Source organism: Misgurnus anguillicaudatus, chromosome 7 (genome assembly GCF_027580225.2).
Source record: "Misgurnus anguillicaudatus chromosome 7, ASM2758022v2, whole genome shotgun sequence".
In the NCBI taxonomy this organism is placed as follows: Eukaryota; Metazoa; Chordata; class Actinopteri; order Cypriniformes; family Cobitidae; genus Misgurnus; species Misgurnus anguillicaudatus.
In genome coordinates, this window is record NC_073343.2 from 30,337,000 (window position 1) to 30,358,442 (window position 21,443).

The following is a 21,443-nucleotide window of genomic DNA, read 5'->3' on the forward strand; positions in this document are numbered from 1 at the left end:
AATCACAGAGCACTGGGGTTTCTGCAAAATATCTTTATTGTTTTACTGAAGAAAAAACATATGTCACCAACATATCGGATGGCCTAAGGGTGCATAAATAAACAGCAAATTTTCATCTTTGGGTGAACTATCCCTTTAAGCCTTAAAGGAGCTTTTATTGAGGAATATTGATACAATTTTCAAACACAATTTTCGATTTATAAATCTTTTGGGTAAAACTGGACAGAATTAGACTAATGGACAGTAAAAACTCTTCCAGCTTTGTTTGTTGTGTGGGATGTAAAGTGCCATTGAACAGTAAAGTGATGATTTCTGCAAAAATAAAAAGCTGTCTGTTAATATCATGGGGATTTTGTTTATCTGTGCTTTGTCACTTCACTGTACACAGGCCTTCTTTTAAAGCTGCTAATCTACAGTATATTGACACAGCAGCCCACACATTTTACCAGCTGCATTAAACATTTAGAGGTGCATTGCTTGTTATGTGTGTGTTAGAGGTAGTATAGTCAGAGGCTGAATCATCCAGAAAAGTTGCATCTTGTCTCCGATGACAAGCTCATCATCGATGCGACGTTTAATATCTCCCACGCTGATCCGTCTGCTTGGAAATGAAAGGCAAAGGAGCGCTAAGTTCATAATACAACAAAGCGTGTCGCCCAGTTTGAAGCGTGCGCTTCTGTGCACGCAGATTTTCAAAAATGAAAAGAATCTACACCGACGTACGTCTCCTGTCAAACTCACTAGCAGTTAATCTTGAGGCCGTCTTACCGATTATACAATGCTTTTCATTACTGTTAGCGATTGCAGTGAGGCTGACTGGAATATTTTCGTGTGTCGTTTCTATATTCTCAGATGCCTTATGCCTGTTCCATGTGTAAATTAGCAACTGGCACAGCGAAAAAATGTTTATTTGATGCTTGTTGTAAAAGGGTTTTAGAAAACAAGTGCAGTTTTTGGTATTTTGGGTTGGTAGGCATAATTGTGTGTTCTCGGGTCTGTTTATTCAAGTAGTGAAAACAACATCTCACATCATTCCACTATCTGTCATAATGTCACAGAGCTTGCCTTTGTTATTGTTTTTTAAGTATTTTTGGTTATTTACCAAAAATTAGTTCTAGATCATAAGAAGTGATGTTATAATGCGGCTTAACAACTGCTAAGTCGTTGAATGGCGAGGCAGCAAGCCAGTCGCTTTCAGTTTTAGAGACGGCCAGTGACTCCTTCACTCCACCCACTTTGTGGGTCATAAACAATGTCCCTATCAAGGGCCCTCCAGACTCCGCCTGGGTCTTCAAGTGAGTTGATGGCACCTAGGGAGTGAACCTGGGACGCTGGGATTCATGGGCCTATCAGCGAAACACCTAGGAAGGACAACCCAAAAGGGTGCCATCACTCATTTGACCATCCCACGGAGTCTCAATGGTGCCTCAGGTAAGTAGCAACATCAAGTCCAATTGTCCAGAGTTGCTGGGTTATTGCGGTAAATAGTTTGCGACCGTTTGCCACTGAAACTGCATTAACGACGACAGTGGGGCCTCTGGTCTTAGTCAAATCGGGTTGGAACATATGGTCGGGTCCCGGTGAGATTTTGCCGTTTTCTTGTGGTCCGGTGTTGTTGTGTATTGAGGTAGATAGTATGCCATGCAGAACCGTTTGCCACTGAACCTGCATTAATGACGACAGTGGGGCTTCGGGCCTTAGTCAAACGGGTTGGCGTGTATGGTCGGGTTGTGGTGAGCTTGTGGTGTTAGATATGGAGGTAAGGTCATGTCAAGGGTTTTCACTGAATTACGAGAAAAGAGCAACTTCAGGAGAATGAAGGACTGAGGAGTAGTGTGGCAGAGGGGGCCATCACTTAATTGACCATCCCACAGAGTCTCATGGGTGCCTCAAGTACAGTTGTGTTCAAAATTATTCAACCCCAACTGAAATTGATTGTTTTGGCCGGTTTGACATTGATTTTGATCATTCAGTCATCCTGCTTACAATTACATCAAAGAGGCATGTGTAGGTCAGACAAATATAACATAACATTTATAATGAAATAACCACAAATGTATTTTCTGTGCTCACATCATTATCAGTTTTATTCAACCCCCAAGTGACATTCAATCTTAGTACTTAGTACAACATCCTTTTACAGTTAAAACAGCTTTTAAACGTGAAGCATAGCTTGACACAAGTGTCTTGCAGCGATCTACGGGTATCTTCGCCCATTCATCATAGGCAAAAGCCTCCAGTTCAGTCACATTCTTAGGCTTGCGCACTGCAACTGCTTTCTTTAAGTCCCACCAGAGGTTCTCAATCGGATTTAAGTCTGGTGACTGCGATGGCCACTTCAAAATATTCCAGCCTTTTTTCTGCAACCATGCTCTAGTGGATTTGGAGGTATGCTTGGGATCATTGTCCTGTTGAAAGGTCCAACGTCTCCCAAGCCTCAGGTTTGTGACGGACTGCAACACATTGTCATCCAATATCTCCTGGTACTGAAGAGAATTCATAGTACCTTGCACACGCTGAAGTTTCCCTGTACCTGCAGAAGCAAAACAGCCTCAAAGCATGATTGACCCCCCACCATGCTTCACAGTAGGCAAGGTGTTCTTTTCTTCATAGGCCTTGTTTTTCCTCCTCCAAACATAGCGTTGATCCATGGGCCCAAACAGTTCTAATTTTGTTTCATCAGTCCACAGAACACTATCCCAAAACTTCTGTGGTTTGTCCACATGACTTTTGGCATACTGCAGTCGACTCTTCTTATTCTTTGGAGACAGCAAGGGGGTGCGCCTGGGAGTTCTGGCATGGAGGCCTTCAGTACGCAGGGTGCGCCGTATTGTCTGAGCAGAAACTTCAGTACCCACATCTAACAAATCTTTTCTCAGTTCCTCAGCAGTCACACGGGGACTTTTTTCCACTCTACGCTTCAGATAGCGCACAGCAGTCGCAGTTAGCATCTTTTTTCTGCCACGACCAGGAAGCGTTTCAACAGTGCCCTTTGCCTTGAATTTGCGAATGATGCTTCCTATGGTGTCTCTTGGTATGTTTAACATCTTTGCAATCTTCTTATAGCCATTGCCCTTCCTGTGAAGATTAATCACCTCTTCTCTTGTCTTCCTGGACCATTCTTTTGACTTCACCATGTTTGTAACCACACCAGTAAATGTTTAGAAGGAGTTGAGTATCACAGTCATTTTAAAGCTGCCTAATTGGTGCTTATTAGGCTTTATTGCTGTTCCCTGACATCCACAGGTGTTTTCAATACCTGATTGAAAACACTTCAATGAACCTCTGTTTTTCAGAGTGGTAGTTCTTTAAGGGGTTGAATAATTGTGTCAATGAAGAATTCACAAAAGAAACATTTACTACTATATTACAAAACCAATTGATGTCATTTTAGTTGCATATGGTTCTTTAAGAAGTCATTGTAGGATTTCATTCTGAATACAATTACAAATGTACACTAAATTCCCTAAAACCCTTAACAGCATTGGGGGGTTGAATAATTTTGAACACAACTGTATGCATTAAGGGATATCAACATCAAGTCCTATACAACAAATCAAACTGCTGGACATTTAGCATCGCTCCAACACATACCACTGACCTGAGATCTTCCTCTAAAGGTATTAATAAATGTTCCTCTCTTTCCATTCGCTGATGTATAGCCAGACGGTGCGGTAAGCAGCGTGATTTGCAGATAGCAGCAAGGCCATTTGATCCCTTAAATGCCAAAAGTCTTGAAGCACACAGGCTTCTTATGCTGCCAGATATTTGTGGCCATAGAAACCGAATCAATACAAGGCCTTCTTCTCGCCCATTTATCCTGCCACGTTGGAAGAGTGGATGATGTATTATATTCCACGTGGAGGTCCTCACCTTTCTTTTAGAGAAACACATCAGCTTTTCTAGCCCGTTAGATGAGGAGCGCAAAGATGTTAGTTATTAAAGCTCCAATAACACATGCTCTTTCTGCTTATCAAATTTTATCTTGAGTACCTATAGAGTAGTATTGCATCCTTCATATCTCTAAAGAGTCTTTAGTTTTATCAGATTTATAAAAACAGATCAGCTCTAGTGATTGTTTAATTGAAAAGCATGAGATCCCGGAAGCGTCCAGCAGGAGGAGCGAGTCACGAGTAAGCAGCACACACAAAACATTATCCCACTATCTCTGGATAACTTATGATTCACTACGTTCATGTTGTTTACATTCTATGCACTTACACGCCGATTGCCAACAAAACACAGACATTTGATGCAGTTTTACTTACCTCCTCCGACTCATTACCCATTTGGGACTGCCCTATTTCAACGAAATCCATCGTTAAACAAACACACACGCATAACTCCGCTGCTACCCCCGATAAACAAACTACTGTATATCCATTGTTTCCGTAAAGGTACATTCACATTATAAGCATCTTTGTTGCTGTGTGTCGCTCATCTCTTTCAATGAGGTCGTTAGGGGGCATTTCTAAATCTGGTTGTCATAAACAAATCAGTAACGTCCACTTCAGTAACGAACAAGAGACGGAAGACGTAACTCTGCTGACGTAAACAGCAACAGAAATAAAAATCTGCGGTTTTCTATGCAGATATGTCTAGGAACTATACTCTCATTCTGGTGTAATGATCGGGGATTTTGCTGCCGTAACATGGCTGCAGCAGGCGTAGTGATATTACACACTGCCCGAAAATAGTCCCCTGCTATTGAAAGATACTAAGGGGACTATTTTTAGCTCATCTAGCAAATATCATATAGCATATTTTGAAAAAAAGTGGAGTGTCCCTTTAAAATGTGTTAATAAGTCAGAATGCGTAAAATAGCATTAACCCCCCAATTTAAAGTAATTTTACAAAGACAGAATTTAAAGAAACATTGATATAAAAAACTGTGCGTCTTTTTAGTGACATTTCTAATAGGGGAGAGCTTAGGGGTCCTGCCCACAAGTGGTGATGTTATTGCAAGAAAATCTGATTTACTGTATCTGGGGATGACTAGTTGCATTTCACTTTGAGTATGGAAAGAGAATATACCTGGTTTTTGTTAAGACATGCTCTAATGTTTGTAGCATTGATCTGTGCTGTTGTCTTCAGGACTGAAGTTGATTCTCTGCCATTCAGAATAAATTAAATGTCACTTCCAGAAACAGCCTCTTTGTTTGGGCACCAGTGCCAAAAGAGGGATTACTGGCTGCCACTCCACATGTATTTGTACTCACCATCCATCCATCCATCCATCCATCCATCCATCCATTCATTCTAGTAACTGCTTGTCATGTCTGATGGAGAAATGGATGTGAGACAGTTCGAGGGTATCTGCATTTCTCTATTGATCAAGCACTTGGTCTCGACTCTAAAGGTCCTTGACGGAACGCACAGCAACTGGAAATGTTATTGCCTGCATAATTTTTCACCTTTTTGCCCTGGGCTTTTTTCTAGTGTATTTCACATTTCAAAAGGCAACATGAAACTGTGGATTAGGTCTTCAGAGGCTGCATATTCACAGAAACATCTAAATGCCTTCTTACTTTAAAATTAGACAGCTGTGGACTCTTTATTGCACTGCGCTTTGTAGTTTATCTCCAAAAGTTTCTGCTTATGAAAACACTTTAAAGGCTTTAAGATAAATGGATAATAGAAGAACTCAGAAGAATGTTTTTGTGTCTGACTATCAGGGTCTCTGTGACCTTTCTTTGGCGTTTTTTTGTTTTGTTTTTTGCAAGCCTCTGTAAATTGTGCCTGTCACTCAAATCTATAAAAAATGTAATCTTTGCTGTTTAATAAAAATCATCAGTAATTTTTTGATCAGTAATTTATGGTTAATCATTTCTTTTCCATAAAACATTTGATGCCCAACATCACATCACTCTTCAATTAAAGTCACAATGAAAAAGAATGTGGTCTTATTTTTCTCGTGGTGACATATCCACGACATCTGAAATGATAAAAAAGTTAGGGCAGGACTTAAAGGCAGGATAGGCAGGAATTATCTAAAAAAACTTTTTTACAATTTTGTTTAAACTGTCTTTATATACCAATACATACGTAAAATGTAAGTACTCTGAAAAAGAGAGTATAAAAATCGAGTGTCTGTAGACCTCTCATGACTGACACAGCAAATTTTTCCATTCACTCCACCCCCTCTCTTCTGGGTTTCTTCTAAAGCCACGCCCCCAAAACACATGAACATGTGACGCTGACCGGCTCTGCTGGGAGAAGCATTTACCAGGCGAGCGGAGAGGAAGGAGTGTTCTGCATGTAGTAACATAAGGTCACAATCACATGTAATAATACACCTAACTTTATCACTATGAATATAAACAAATAGGATGGCTTTTAGTACTCACTATTAAGCCAGTGTTTTGCACGGAAGAGTTTCCGTGATGAAAGCATTGTTGACTCTGATGAGGACTACACTCTGGAGACAATACCGCTATCGCATCGTTGACTCGTGGAAAAGCCACGCGATATTTACTCTTGTTTGATTGCTTCGTTGATTCCTTTGTTTGCCTTCGCTGACTGGATAATGCAGGTACTGTGAGTTCTGAATGCACTTTCTCTACCATACTTTTGCTCTTCCTAGAGTGCCTTGTGCACATTCAAATCAATCGGGTGTGCGCATGTGTGGACAGATGCGCACAGATCCCATAGCAACAGGGGTGGTGCCATGGTCGAGAGAGAGAGTGATAGTCGCGCAAGCCAATCTTTGTTTCGTCCCGAATGGAAATAATTAACTGTGTTTAAAACAGCCGTGAGAGGTCCACAGACACTCGAGTTTTATACTATCTTTTTCAGAGTACTTACATTTTAATTATGTATTTGTATATAAAGACAGTTTAAACAAATTTGTAAAAATGTTTTTTAGATAATTCCTGCCTATCCTGCCTTTAAGAACTGTAAGAATTGATTGGAACGTTGATAGTTGGGACATGTTGCTGTTTGCTAATCGCTGGGATCTTTTCCCGGGTTCCATCCTCTGGCCATTCCTCATTACCGGAAATGAAGAGAGATTGTTTCAAGGAGGAGAGGAGATTGATTGATGAGTATAAGGGCACATAAATAAAAATAAATAAATAATGAAGCTCTCAGATAAGTCAATTGTAAAAAATACCACAATTTTAAGTTTTTTTTTAAAAAGCTTTTAATTTCAATTTCATTGTTACTTAAAAGCAACACTATGTAGTTTTTTCACCTTTAAATAATGTCTCTAAAATTATTTCAGTGTTAGAACAACTTTTAACTGGACAAATTGTACTGTTGCTGCAACCTGAGCAGCCTCCTAGCTGCTACAAGCACACTCTGAAAGTGGCGGTGGAGGGTAGAGCACACAGCCCCGCTCCTCCCCCTACCTGCAGAAGAGTGTCTGATACCAGGCACTGTTGCGCTTTTCAACCACATGAGGGAGCTATAAGTCATTTTTACATGGAAACTACATAGTGTTACTTTAAGCTGCTTATTTTTAGTATAGCAGTGTAGGGTAATTGAGACAAATGACCAATGAGACAAAATAAAACAGATTATTTTCATCATGGTAACAGCTGCAACGTCTAATGCTTTTAAACACAAGTGTTAACCTTCTAATTTAAACCAAAATGTGCCATAAAATAAGCTTTATATGAGTGTGCTTATGAGATCAATTAGAGTTTTTGACTCGGCGTGAGTGATGGTGATGCCCAGGATGAGAGCAATACGAGTGACAGCAGCACAAAGAGAAAATAGTGAGAGTTTGAGCGCAACTCAGATAAAGCTGTTAGATAGCATCTGTGACCCATGATTGGGATTCGATTCTGTGTGTTTATGGGCAGCAGGCTTAGGAAAGTATGATTGGATGCATTTGTCAATAGGGGTTAGCACAAGGCAGACAAAAGACAATCGATACGTAACATATGCTGGCCGCTCTTGAGATAAGACGACTTACAAGCGCTTGGCAGGAAGGAAAATGTCAATATCACCTGTACTTCAAAATGGAGAAACAAATCATTCTTACACAATTTAATACCACGGCACATTTTTAAGTTTAATAGCAAAGAAGGTTTTGGTATAAAATAAGTTTTTTTTTAATTGGAGCCATTGGCATTGTACTTGGCCCTGTGATATGGAAGAGCCCAAAAGTCTTATACTGTATGGTGTGGTACTTATAAATACAGTAAATATGGCGGCACCCATGTAAATACAGTATTTGGTTCAGAGCCAGGATTGTATGTCAGAATCTAATGACAGTAAGCAAAAGAAGATGAATACCAAAATATTTCATAGGAGACATCAGTGAGGATTTAGCTGACAGTAAAATTAACAGTACCAGTCTCAGGGTCACAGCCTCAAGCTAAACCAGGTGCGATGGACTCTTATTTATCTCAAGGCCTTGCGACTGCCCACATGCTCTTAGCACATGAGACCTTGTAGGGAGAAAATCAATACACTCAGGAAAGTGTATGTCACATGATGCCAAGATATGCTACACAGTGTCCTTTCTTTGACATATTCTTCATTTGAATCCATAGGAAATGCATTGCTTTTATGTTGACCTGACATTTCAGAGTAGGTTATAGCAGTTATTATAAATGAAATATGCAGTGTTGCGTTGTAGTTTTGCTCCTCTAAGACTGCTTGCTCTAGTGTTTATTGTAAGTAGCCAGTAGGGTTGTGCCGATAGACGATATCATCGTCCATCGCGATGGTTTACGTAACCATCGTCAACTGCCAATTTATGGGGACATCGCCCAACCCTAGTAGCCAGTTGGCAGAGACTTTTATCCAAATTGACTTCAATCCCTTTTGAGAAACTTGGGGTTAAGTGGCGTGCTCAAAGGAATAGTTCACCTAAAAATGATAAGTTGCGTCACTATTACATTACAGTACACTGCCCAATATGTTGTGCGATATACCCCATAGTGAGATCATTCTATCATCCGGCTGTGAGATCGCTGATACACGATAGTATCGGGAGGCGGGGCAGTACAGGTAGTTTACTCATTTATTTATTTATTTATTAATTTTTACTTATTTATGACAAGCCACTGAATTGGTGGACATTAAAAGAAGCTGATTTACTCTAAGGGCAGCTGGCAACACTGTCACGACCACACCCTTCTTAAACCTGATGCCATTAATACGAGCGCCCAGGCACTCTGAAATTTCCTGCATGCCAGGCAGCGGTAACAACACACTCACTGGTTTTAAACCCCTGCGTGCCTAACAACTTCTCTAGTGGAAGTAAATGTCAGAGCCTCGCGTATTATAAGCTCAGGTGCGAGGAAGAGTCTCAGTCGTGCATATTGCAAGTTCAGGTACGATAAGAAGTCCTTGCCGCACGCATTCAGGTGCAAGCAAGAGTCCAAGACGTGCACATTACAAGTTCAGGTCCGAGAAGGAGCTTGTGCCATGCGCATTACAAGCTCTCGCGCAAAGTGAAGCCCAAAAGCCCTCTCATGCGAGGAAAAGCATGCATTTTAAAATGCCTTAATCAAACATGCCCCCACATATCTACGTCACTGTGTGGGAAGTTTTGCATAACACCGCCCAAATGTATACAAGTCAAGTCAAATCTTTATTGTCATTGTAATAACAACAAAATTAAAGTGCCATCCAATCAGTGCATCACACATTATCAACCAATAAAGAAATACACAAAGAAAGAAGGCATAACTTTTATTCTTACTGTAAAGGACTCATACCAGTTGTGCGTACGTCCTATGGCGTAGCCGCGACGGCGTAGGATATGCGTCAGTTTTCATATATACTTCCGCGTCGTCGTCGTCGACGTGCAAACATACATGCAGACCGCTGTTAGGCAGTATCCACACGTGTAAAAACCGTAGCAGCATGACCGTCAATTAAGTAGTTTGGCCAGTTTAACCCATAAACGAAGAAGAAACAGCAACTTGCTGTGCATGTTTTGAGAAGACCAGGAGTGATGGAAGTAAATAAACAGCGACATGTTGCAGTTTGAGTTAAAGGAATATTCCATTTTCTTAAAAGAAAAATCCAGATGTTTTGCTCACCACCATGTCGTTCAGGATGTTGAAGTCTTTCTTTGTTCGGTCCAGAGGAAGTTATGTTTTTTGAAGAGAACATTGCAGGATTTTTCTAATTTTAATACACTTTAATAGAACCCAACATTTAATACTTAACTCAACACTTAACAGTTTTTTTCAACGGAGTTTCAAAGGACCATAAACAATCCCAAACGAGGCACAAGGGTCCCATCTAGCGAAACGATTGTCATTTTTGACAATAAAAGTAAAAAATGTATACTTTTAAACCACAACTTTTCGTCAAGGTCCGGTCCAGCGAGACCTAACGTAAATGCGTAGTGACGTAGGGAGGTCACGTGTTAGATATATAAAACGCACATTTGCGGACCATTTTAAACAATAAACTGCCACAAAGACATTAATTAGTATCAGTTGACATACAACAATGTAGGAACGGTCCTCTTTCAAGACTAGAGGTCGACCGATATTGGATTTTGCCGATAACGATAGCTTAAGTGGGACCTAACTGCCGATAACCGATAAATTAACCGATAGTTTTTGACCATTTACTGAATTCAAAACACAACACTCATTCACTGAAATTAAACATACTTTATTACAAAACCAACAAATAAAGTAGGCCAATTAAAATAATACTAAACCCAAGTAACACACTAAAGAACAATAAAAACAGATTCAAAATATGTAAACAGTATAACATTAACTATTGTAAAAAAAGTTACAAAATAAATACAGCATTGGCTGAAAATGCCTGGTATAAATTTTTAAATAAAATATATTTATATATTAAATATAAAACTTAAAATAAGAATAACAAGACTGAACTAAAGTTCACAAAGATCACTTATTCAAAGAACATCAAACAGATATAAAATAAAATGTCAAAAAGTCTAGGAAAAGTTTGTTTTGGCATGTGCGTTTTAATACTCAAACTTCAGACTTTTTAAATTATAGTGCAAAAAGCACAGTTGCTGAGCATGATGTCCAGTCAGTCGGCTTCTCCTGGAGTCATAAATTATGCCCACCTCACTGAACACTCTTTCACTTGGCACAGTGGATGGTGGGGGGCACAGGAATTTCTTGGCCATTGGTGCAAGTGTTTTAAACCGCACTTCATTTTTCTGCCACCACTGCAGAGGATTGTCACCACGTTCAATGACAGGCTCCAACAAATAGCATTCAAGCTCACTTTCAAAGCTGTACAGCCCCTTAGAAATAGCTGTGGCTCCAAGGACCTTGGCATACAGTGTGTCCAGTAAGGTGGACTGATGCATTTTCTGCTTCTTTGCCTCAGGATCTGATTCTGAACCCTCATCCCCTTCAGGTGTTTCTGCAGTAGAGCTCGGACGTTCTTCTCTGGGTGCACCATGCTCTTCAGCTTCCTGCTGTAGCCACAGTTTTGCATTTTGCAGTGTTATTTCTGAGGCAAAGGCATGGCCCTTGTATCGAGGATCAAGGAGAGTTGCTAGGACCAAACATTTTGTTTCCTCTGCCTTAGAGAATCGCTTTGACAGGCTGTCTAGCATTGTCTTGCGTAATGTTTTAATCCCCCCCGTGTATGGACCCTCTGCTTGCAGCATCAGCTTTAAAACAGATACACTGGGGATAATGCATGCTGCTGATGACTCAGAATGGCTCATCTCCAATGTGATCTCTTCTAAAGGAGTCAGCGTGTCAATCAAGTTACAGACAATGTCCCACTGTGAAGCAGATAAGCAGGAGATATGGCCGTGTTCACCAGCATAAACGTTCAGTGCCCGTCTCTGTTCGTACATTCTCTGCAGCATGTGAAGTGTTGAGTTCCACCGAGTTTGAACTGCCTGGATGATGGTGTGCACTGGAAGGCCCAGCTCCTCCTGAATGGTCTTTAGCCTCTGTTTGGCCAGTACAGAGTGCCCAAAGTGAGTTGCACAGTTTTTCAAAATACCAATAATATCCAGGACAGCTCTCTGACTAGATAGACCATCATTGATAATGAGCTGAAGGGTGTGAGCAGTGCAGCTTACATGAGGTAGTTCAGCTAGAGTCATTCCTTTTACCATGTTTGCTCCTCCATCTCTTAGGACAAGAACTACACGCTCTGGTGCAATATCCCAATCTTCTAACATTTTGAGGAATGTTTCTTGGATATAACTGCCTGTGTGTGATCCAGTCATTGGCTTGACATTGAGCATCACTTGCATTCTGGACCAGTCTTCAGAAATGAAATGGCCAGTTAGGCTCATCAGGGATTCGGTGGTACCAGACCAGCAATCAGTTGTAAAGGCCATGAAAGGGGCTTTGTCCTGTTTCACTAGACTTTTTACTTTGGTCAAAACTCTGGAATACGTTTCATCCAGCATTTTTGTTCTGTAGAATTTTTCATCTTTAATCCTGTACCTTGGTTCCATAAGGGTCACAAGCCTTTTAAATCCGATGTCTGACACCACTGAAAATGGTTGGTTGTCAACAGCAATCATTTCTGTGACAGCTGCATCAATCCTGACAGACCTTGGATCTGTATTCTTCCATTCTGTTTTTTTGTCAAAAAGTTGGGATACTGAGGGTTGAGAAGGGTCTTTTGTGTCTTTTTTCTTTTTAGCTTCTTCACTGGCTTCTGGATGGACATGCTTAAGGTGACTCCACAGGTTGGTGGTATTTTTACCTGAAGATGTAGCTGAGCCCATGCTGATTATTTTGTCACAGATATTACACTGTGCCTTTCCTGGTGACACTTCAACAAAATACTCCCACACTGGTACTTTCCTCAAAGCCTTTGCCATCTAAAAACATTAAAAATAGGAGTTAAAATATTACAGGTAAAAGTAAATAATCAAAAGTTTAAAATGTTAAAAAATAAAAACAGTAATATAATGCACTTATTTAAAATTTAATAACTATATACAGGAATACTTTAACCATGTCATCACTCTAATAATGAATGTGTTAAAACAACACATGTTGAGTCTAGTTAAAGACAACATATTTAATGTGTTGTCCTTAACTAGACACATCTTTGTATTAATATTGGAGCAACACACTTTGTGTTGTTTTAACACATCTTGTATTGTCCCTTTAATTTATTTGAACAAAAAATCAACACAAAATGACACAATGTGTTAAAATAACACATAATGTGTTAAATAGGATAACACAAATCACCTTTTTTTAGAGTGTACAAACGAGCGGTTTAAACTTTTTTTACAGAGCGCGTTTTTTAATTTTCATCGGGCATGATGTTACCATCAGAAGTTTATCATTTACAGCATGCTATATCTGACTATACTGCGCTGTGTACAGCGATCATAAAACCTCGCAAGATCAGACTGACTTAGGAACTTGCGCTGTGTGAAAAGGACAAGCAGTTCGTGCAGGCCCATCTGACTTTGTGTAAAGAAACCGCATATCTGACTGTGCAGCTCGATCGCACTGTCGAGTCATGTGATTTCTTATAATGCCTTAAGACCACATTAATCTAATCAAAATAACAAATTGTGTATTTCAATGATGATAAAAATAATCGGAGACCAAACCTTAACTGTTTGTACTTTTCTCTCGGCTGCATGAATGCTAAACGCCATTCTCTAATCTGACGCTTTAAATATTGATATTATAGGCTATGACACGTTAAAAATGTGAAATGTGGTATTAACTAAGGGCAGGCAAAACGCAGCAACAATCAAGACATGTATACATTGTTTTGTATTTGTGTGTTGTTGGGTTTTTTACGCTTAAGGTAGCCTATTAAAGTTAGCATCCTCTCAGCCTTATTGGGAAACATACAAGTTACAAACAATGCAGCATCTAATCTATTTCTTACTTGTACGGGTATATAATTTTTATTAGATAATATGACAACGTGAACTGTAGTGTAGTGTACCTTTTCACTTGGTTTTATTCTTTCATCCACCTGCGATGTATCCTCTGTTCGGCAAATCACTGGATCCCTGCGGTGTGTAGGTTCACGTCACATGTCCAAACAACCACCACGAGGCATTAAAGGTTTAGTTTTCACCAGTAGAGGGCGATCTACCACTTTATAATGCAGAGCAGTATCAGAGCTTCCCCACTGTCTTCTGTGTTGCTTATGCAACAAACACAACCGTAAAAAACTATCGGTCAGAATTTTTGCCGATGAACGATTGTTATTGTTATCGTTATCGGCGCCGATTCATCGGCAAATCCGATGAATCGGTCGACCTCTATTCAAGACGCTTGTAAACACTGGGGCGGAGTTTCGCGTTCGTCCTCTGTGACCTCTTGACGTCATGACGTATTGCGGTGACGTAGTGGGGTCAGCTGGCGCATCACGACCGGATCTACACGACGAGAAGTTGTGCTTTAAAAGTGTATATTTGTTTTTTTTTGTTGTCGGGGATGACGGTCGTTTCGCTGGGTGGGACCCTTGTGCCTCGTTGGGGATTGTTTATAGTCCTTTGAGACTCCGTTGAAAAAAACTGTTAAGTGTTGAGTTAAGTATTAAATGTTGGGTTCTATTAAAGTCCATTAAAATTAGAAAAATTCTGCAATGTTTTCTTCAAAAAACATAATTTCTTCTCGACTGAACAAAGAAAGACATTTTGACATTTTGGATGACATGGTGGTGAGTGGATTGTCTGGATTTTTCTTTTAAGAAAATGGACTAATCCTTTAAATCACTCCTCAACTTGGCCTATCTTTGTTCTCACTGTAGCAAACGGAAATACCTATGACAAAGTTTTTTTACTTGATGGGAGGAGTTCTAGTGAACCAATCATAGGGCTTGAGGTCCGCGTAAAACCGAAGTGCTGTTAAAAATTTGGTGAGGTGCACGTAAGGCTACGCAGAGGCTAACCTGTGCAGATAACCTACGGCGTAGCTACGGTGTAGACCTTACGCACGACTATAAATTGGACTCAATACTATTGCCGCTGCCGCCATGTCATGGAGACACTGTGCTTTGGGAGCTGATATATTTCAAATATGGTAAAATGTCCCTCACATGCTTAAGGTATTCTGCTAAATACAATGCACTGTATAGCTGGCCAATCAGAGCACACTGCGCTTTTCAGAACGATGAGCTTTGTAAAAATCGGTGCATTTCAGAAAAGCACGGCATAAAGGAGCAACAGTAATGTACAATATGTACATATATACACATTGCATCAAACTAAATACACAAAATAATGTTTTATAAGCAACGTCATATGACCCCTTTAAGATATAATAAAAGACGACATAAGGCCAATGTGGGATTCAAACCTACAACTTTTCAGTTTCCAGTTAAGATTAATCTTTACACCTCATGAAAAGCCTAAATTCTGTTTATGAGAAGAACAGAAACTTCTGTGAAAGTGGCGAGGTCTTAAAAAACTTCATAAACGATCATTGCTTAATTCCTTTTTCTGTGAATTATGTTTTTTATTTCTAACCTTTATATTTTTGTTTCTTTGAATCTTTTAGTACTTGTTTTATCATTCAGCCTTTGAACACATTAACTGCAGTGCAGGGCTTTCTCATCTGAAGAGTCTTTATGTGTACTTTAAAGGGAACATCCCTTTTCTCTCTTATAAAGTTTTCTACTTTGATTAGGTGGAAATTCTTTGGCAAAGACTTCTGTGCACATTTCATCTGTTGTTTGGTTCCTCTTCCAAGATGCAAATTGTGCCAAAGTCAAAGATGTTAGTTGTAGGGCTGGGTGATATTGACAAAAAATCATCAGACCATACGGATACTGTATAAACAGTATTGTCTCATCCCGTATCCTGCAGTTGTAGTCACTTTACGGGTTTTCTTTCATTATCATCAGGGTCTGGGGTCCGTCACCCAGGACAGTTTAGCTCAGAGTGCACCATAGATATATATACACTAGATGTCGCCTTGAGGCTCTGATCATGTGTCAAAACCGCTGCCACTTTGAACAGGGGTCTAGTCATAGGAAGTAGCTAGGTAAAGCTGGTATCTCCGCCTGTACTTCGAATTCATGGACGATGCCGGACTTTTGTGCTGCATATGGATGTTAGGGCTACTAGCACTATGCATTACAGTTAGAAAAAGAAAATTTTCATAAAATCAAAACTTTTATTTTTTCCTGGACTCAATGCTAAATACATGTCTGACTGTTGAAACGAACCAAAAGAAAACCAAGAAAATCGTGTTCATGACGATTTATGGTGATTTTATTTCTGTTACACCATTGCCTACAATGACGCTGATGCGGGGATCCCCTGTTTCAAGATGGCGGCTCTAGTTGACGCATTCGGTCCAATGAACTGCCGTAGCCAAGGCGACATCTAGTGTACATATCTATGAGAGCGCACACAGAGTGTAGCCATCAGATCGTATCCCATAATTTAAAGATTCAGGTCCTGGCTACTGCAGAACCAGCGGTGGCAGGTTGGGCTGTAAGCGGGCCCAACGCATGCCCACTGAAAGCTCTGCTGACTTTCACAGAATTGGAACACCCATCATACACAAAAGTTCTACAAATCCCCAGGCTCCTCCTCTTGGATGTGCAGGAAATGTACAATAAAGCATGCAGATTTCATCTGGGATTAGTTATATTTATTAGTCACAAAGACTGCACTAAAAACACAGTAGCGAATGCTGTGGATTTGATGATTAGGCTTTTTCAGATGTTGGTCCTGTGCAGTTAATTGTTTTGATTACTCAAGCAAAAACCAGATCAGCAGTTTAATGGAATTAACAATAGAGCATTTACAGTAGATAGCTGAAATAATTAACACGCTTGTTATCTTTTGTTTAATGATGTAGAACAAGCGCTTAAAAAAACAAAAATAATTATTTCTAGTAATAATTGATGACCAGCCAGGATAAACTGTAGTTTATCCTTTTTTGATCTGAGCCTTTAAACTAGTCCTTTTTTCAGCAGTTTTAGTGTATAATGAGTATAAGATTATACACTAAAGATTATTCAGTGTATAAGACTAATAATATTATTTTCTATAATTATACAAAACTTTTACAAAAAGTGTGAACATTTACTGATGCTCAAAAAGGCAACAAGATACAATGAGAGCCATATGTATGTATGTATGTAAACTTTCGAACAAGATAATTGGTGTAAATTATTTTGTTTTCTGCAGTGTTCCCACGGGTCCTTGAAATTCTTGAAAGTTTATCAATCTAGGGGAACAAATAAAGGCCCTGGGAAGTTTTTGAAAATATACATACATAGAAACAGGTCATTGAAAGTGCTTGAATCTATTTTATGCAAGAAGTTTTCTGGAAAAAATCCATATTATTCCCTGTGTAGTGTAGGATAATATTATAAAAATTCTAGACTTTTTAAAGGGGCCATGTCACAGGAATTTTTTAAGATGTCAAATAAATCTTTGGTGTCCCCAGAGCACATATGTGAAGTTTTAGCTCAAAATACCATATAAATAATTTATTATAGCATGTTAAAAATGCCACTTTGTAGGTGTGTGCAAAAATGTGCCGTTTTGGGTGTGTCTTTAAAATGCACATGAGCGGATGAAGTGCAAACACTGATCACAATGATAGTGGTTTGTTGAAATTGAAACTCAATTGTTCTGTGAATTATTTTTTTCTCTGCACTAAATGGCAGTGCTGTGGTTGGATTAAGGCGTGGTATTATTATAATAAGAGCTCCTTATGACATCATAAGGAGAGCCAAATTTTCAACGACCTATTTTTTCATGTGCTTGTAGAGAATGGTTTACCAAAACTAAGTTACTGGGTTGATCTTTTTCAAATTTTCTAGGTTGATACCAGCACTAGGGACCCAATCATAGCACTTAATTATGGAAAAAGTCCGATTTTCATGCCATGGCCCCTTTAAGCACATGTGCTAAACTGTTCGCTTTAAGTGCTTATTTCTTCTGTATGCAAATGTTGATTCATACCAAAATGCTTTTTTGCATAGTTGTGTTTGACACATGAAAACGTCTCGGGTTACGTATAACTGTTGTTCCCTGAGAAGGGAACGAGACGCTGTGTCTCCCTTGCCATACTTCCTGCACTGCTGTAATGCTGTCTTGCAATATTTCAGATATACTTCCTGGCTCCCGCGTCACCATGTCTTTGCCGTTAAGTCTCACCATTAGTTGAATTTGATATACACATTCTGACGCACTTACCCTTGGAGGCGTCCCCAAAGTGTCACTGCAGTGACGCAGCGCGAGTTCCCTCGAAAGGAAACTGTAACAATATATCTTTAAAGGTAACACAATGTAACCTTGCTCTCACTTGAAATGTGTCCCCACATTTAGTCCTTGATTTTGAGGGTATTGGACCTGGAAAGTCCTTGAAAGGTTCTTGAATTTGAACTTAACTAAGGTATGGGAACCCTGCTTCTGTTAAACATTTAAAAATATTAGTTCACTTCAAAAGGGCATCGCTAAACAATCAAAACAATTTGAAGATGGGTTAAAAATAACCTAGCATTTTTTAGAGTAAAGGTAAAGATTTGAGTTGAAGTCTGCAGATGGTGGGTGGAGTATTTTTAGCTCAATTGAGTGGACATCCACTGTTTGGTTTAAGCTAGAATTTAAAAACATCAACCTAAGTTGTTTTTAATTCAAGGTGAAATTCAAGGTGTTTTTGGTGATGTTTTAGGAGAAGAGGTTAAAAGTGATGGCCGTAAGTTCTGCACAGTCCTATAGATGCAGGTCTGATTATTGATCATTACAGGAACTGTAAGGTGTGGCAAGACTGATCAATGTGCATCATTAATTCAGCTGGCTCAACAAAATGTCAGGAAGAGATGTGTGCATACGTGTGTGTATTTACTTTAGAGCGATCACTACTAGTGTGGCTCTACATTAGTGGAAAAGATGCACAGGAAGACAGATTTTCACCTCCGAGAAAGCAAAGATGAATATCTGATGGCTGCGGGTCACTACAGTGTCAGCCGAGGCACTAAACACAAGCTAAACAAATAACAAGATAAAATAGAAACGACCTAGAATAAAATATCACAGCTTCCCAGAGGAGGATTTTATGGCTTAAAAGGTTGCTCTTTCATGGCTCATGAGACATAAAGTTTCTGTAATGTTTTATGTAACAATCAGTTGTGTGTCAGATCCTAGAAAAAGACACAAGAGAAAGACCTAGTGTCAAATTATAGAAATTAAATAAATGTAGTTATCAAGGGATCTCAAAAATATGTAGGCATAATTTCGGTTCATAATTTTCGGTTTCATAATGTTCTTGTCGATTGTGTCCCCCCACTTTAAAAAAATAGCCTTTAGCTTGCAGAAGGTACACTCTAAGAAAGGATGTGTTAATCTTTTACACATTGTTTTGTGTTATGCTATTTAACACATTTTGTGTTATTTTAACACATTAGGGGGTGGTTTCCCGGACAGGGATTAGCTTAAGCCAGGACTAGGCCTTAGTTTAATTAGGAAATATAACTAGTTTTGAACAAACATGCTTTACTAAAAACATCACTTGTAAGCATGTTAAGGCAAAATAAAGGGCACTGGTGTATTTTAAGATATGTCAATGCACGTTGTTTTCAGTTTGGACAGTTCTTACATTTATTTTAGTCTAGGAGTAGTCTAATCCCTGTTTGTTTTATTTAAAAAGCATTCATACATGAAGCAAAAGTCTTTTGCTCTTTACAGCGGGATAAGAGGGGTATGTCACGAATTGTGCTTAGATTTTACAATTGAACATTTATTAAATGCATCCAAAAGCAAATGCCCTAAACTAGAATAGGGCTGTCACAATGATTAAATAATCGTCTCATCGCGATTGTTTGACCTTATCACAATGATTTCAGATCACCGCAATGATTGCACATCTCTCTAAAAAACACAAGGGGGAGCTGCAGCACGTGTATAAACCATACAGTATCAGATGTCAAATTCCAAATTTAGGAAAGTAAAGGATGCTATTCTTAAGGATTTGTAAGGAATTGATTTTTTTTTGCAGCCACTACAGACATGTGGTCCAGTACAAATATGACATTAGTAGGATTGACTACTATTTGAGGCTCATTTTGGTATAGTCAGTTTATTTTGATAGCATTTTTATTTTCAGTTTTTTTCTGAAACTTTATTGTGTTTATTTTATTATGAAAAAGATAGATTGACAGATATTTATTAAATAATTAAATGTGTATTAATATTTACTGCCAGGTAAACCTTGTAAAAGATTTAATTTAAATAATCGCAACAATGTGTGAATATTATTTCATGAACAAACAAAAATTTGTGAGGATTAAATGTCAAAGCAATAAAACAGGCAATTGATTGTCATAATCGGTACAATTTGTTAGTCAATTAACCGTCAGCCAAATTACATAACCGTGACAGCCCTAAACTAGAATCTATATTTATATACAAATTTTAGTTAAATAAATAAAATGTTAAATATTTTTAAATGTGTAATTAAATTATAAATGAAATATAAAAATTATAAATTAAAATGTAATAATTTTTTTGGGCTTTGTGATATGGCCAAAACATTTTTTTTTCTGTAAAAGTATTTATCAGGGGTGTGATTCTTCCGGAAAAATCCGGAATTCCGGCTTTTACGACCTGAAAATGAGGCTTTCGTGAATCGTGCAAATCCATTGTTTTGTGTTTATGTGGGGGGGGGGGGGTGGGTCGCAAGGCACCGTTATAAATGACCGCATATCACTCCGCAAGTAGTCTATTTATTTGTCACGATCGAACTCTATTCAAAGCAGAGCTCACCAAAGAGCTTGCAGTCAGATCCGGTGTGTGGTCTTGGCTGCGAATAAAAAAAAACATGCGTTTGCCAACAAATAGAATGAAAGGAACACATCTTTCACTCTCAACCAAACTAACAAACTAGCCAATCAGAAGTAGAATGGGGAGGGGTCTTTGAGGTGTGGCTGAGATCCAGCTGCAGATGCCGCGCGGCCGCGGAGAAGTCATAACAAGTTAACGTTGTCAGCATGATGAAGAGTATGTATATGAAGCCTAGGCTAGGTAAGACGACCTATTTGATTAAAGACTTGAATCAGTGGCGCTGGGCATGGATAGAAGGAATAGGCAGAGACAAACAGCATTTTAGTAGTAAGAAATTAAGAGAACCTGCCAGGTGTTTGCTGCTTTTACAAAACTGTCCGTTTCAAATTAGACCGCTAACGTTATATGCCAGTAATGTAAATATCAGATTTCTCGTCGACATGAAATGCTGTCTCGCAGTATCAATATAAAGTTGTGTTTGTGTCAAAATGTTTGCTTGCAATATTATTCTGTAATCACTCACGTTAACGCACGCATATAAGTTACGCTAATCAGATCCAACGTCATCCTGACGAACACACGCCTGTATTTGCTCCTCTTAATGGTTTGTGAATCTGGCAGTAATGCTTGCGATTACAGAATAATATAATGAGAAACACACACATTCATGGATCTGGTTTCCCTGTGTGTGTGTGTGTGTGTGTGTGTGTTTGTGTGTGTGTGTGTGTGCGCGCGCGTTTGCGGGTGAAACGCGTAGCTCGGCTGTGCCAAAAGAACTATG

The 21,443-nt window shown here is 39.1% G+C and overlaps 2 protein-coding genes across 3 annotated transcripts in view; one reads left to right on the top strand and one right to left on the bottom strand.

Annotated features, from left to right (window-relative positions):
- The window catches only part of pacrg (PARK2 co-regulated), a 176,561-nt gene that overhangs the window by 24,163 nt on the left and 130,955 nt on the right, over positions 1 to 21,443 (top strand). The window lies entirely within an intron of this gene.
- On the bottom strand, positions 10,916 to 14,158 carry LOC129432744 (zinc finger BED domain-containing protein 4-like). The gene is made up of 2 exons (XM_055191336.2): positions 13,855 to 14,158; positions 10,916 to 12,757 (listed from the first exon to the last, which is right to left on the bottom strand). Exon 2 carries the CDS (start codon positions 12,755 to 12,757, stop codon positions 10,916 to 10,918), a length of 1,842 nt encoding a protein of 613 aa, XP_055047311.1. The 5' UTR covers positions 13,855 to 14,158.

Coding starts and splice junctions, on each gene's coding strand:
- LOC129432744 (XM_055191336.2), bottom strand. CDS start 12,757: ATGGCAAAGGCTTTGAGGAAAGTACCAGTGTGGGAGTATTTTGTTGAA.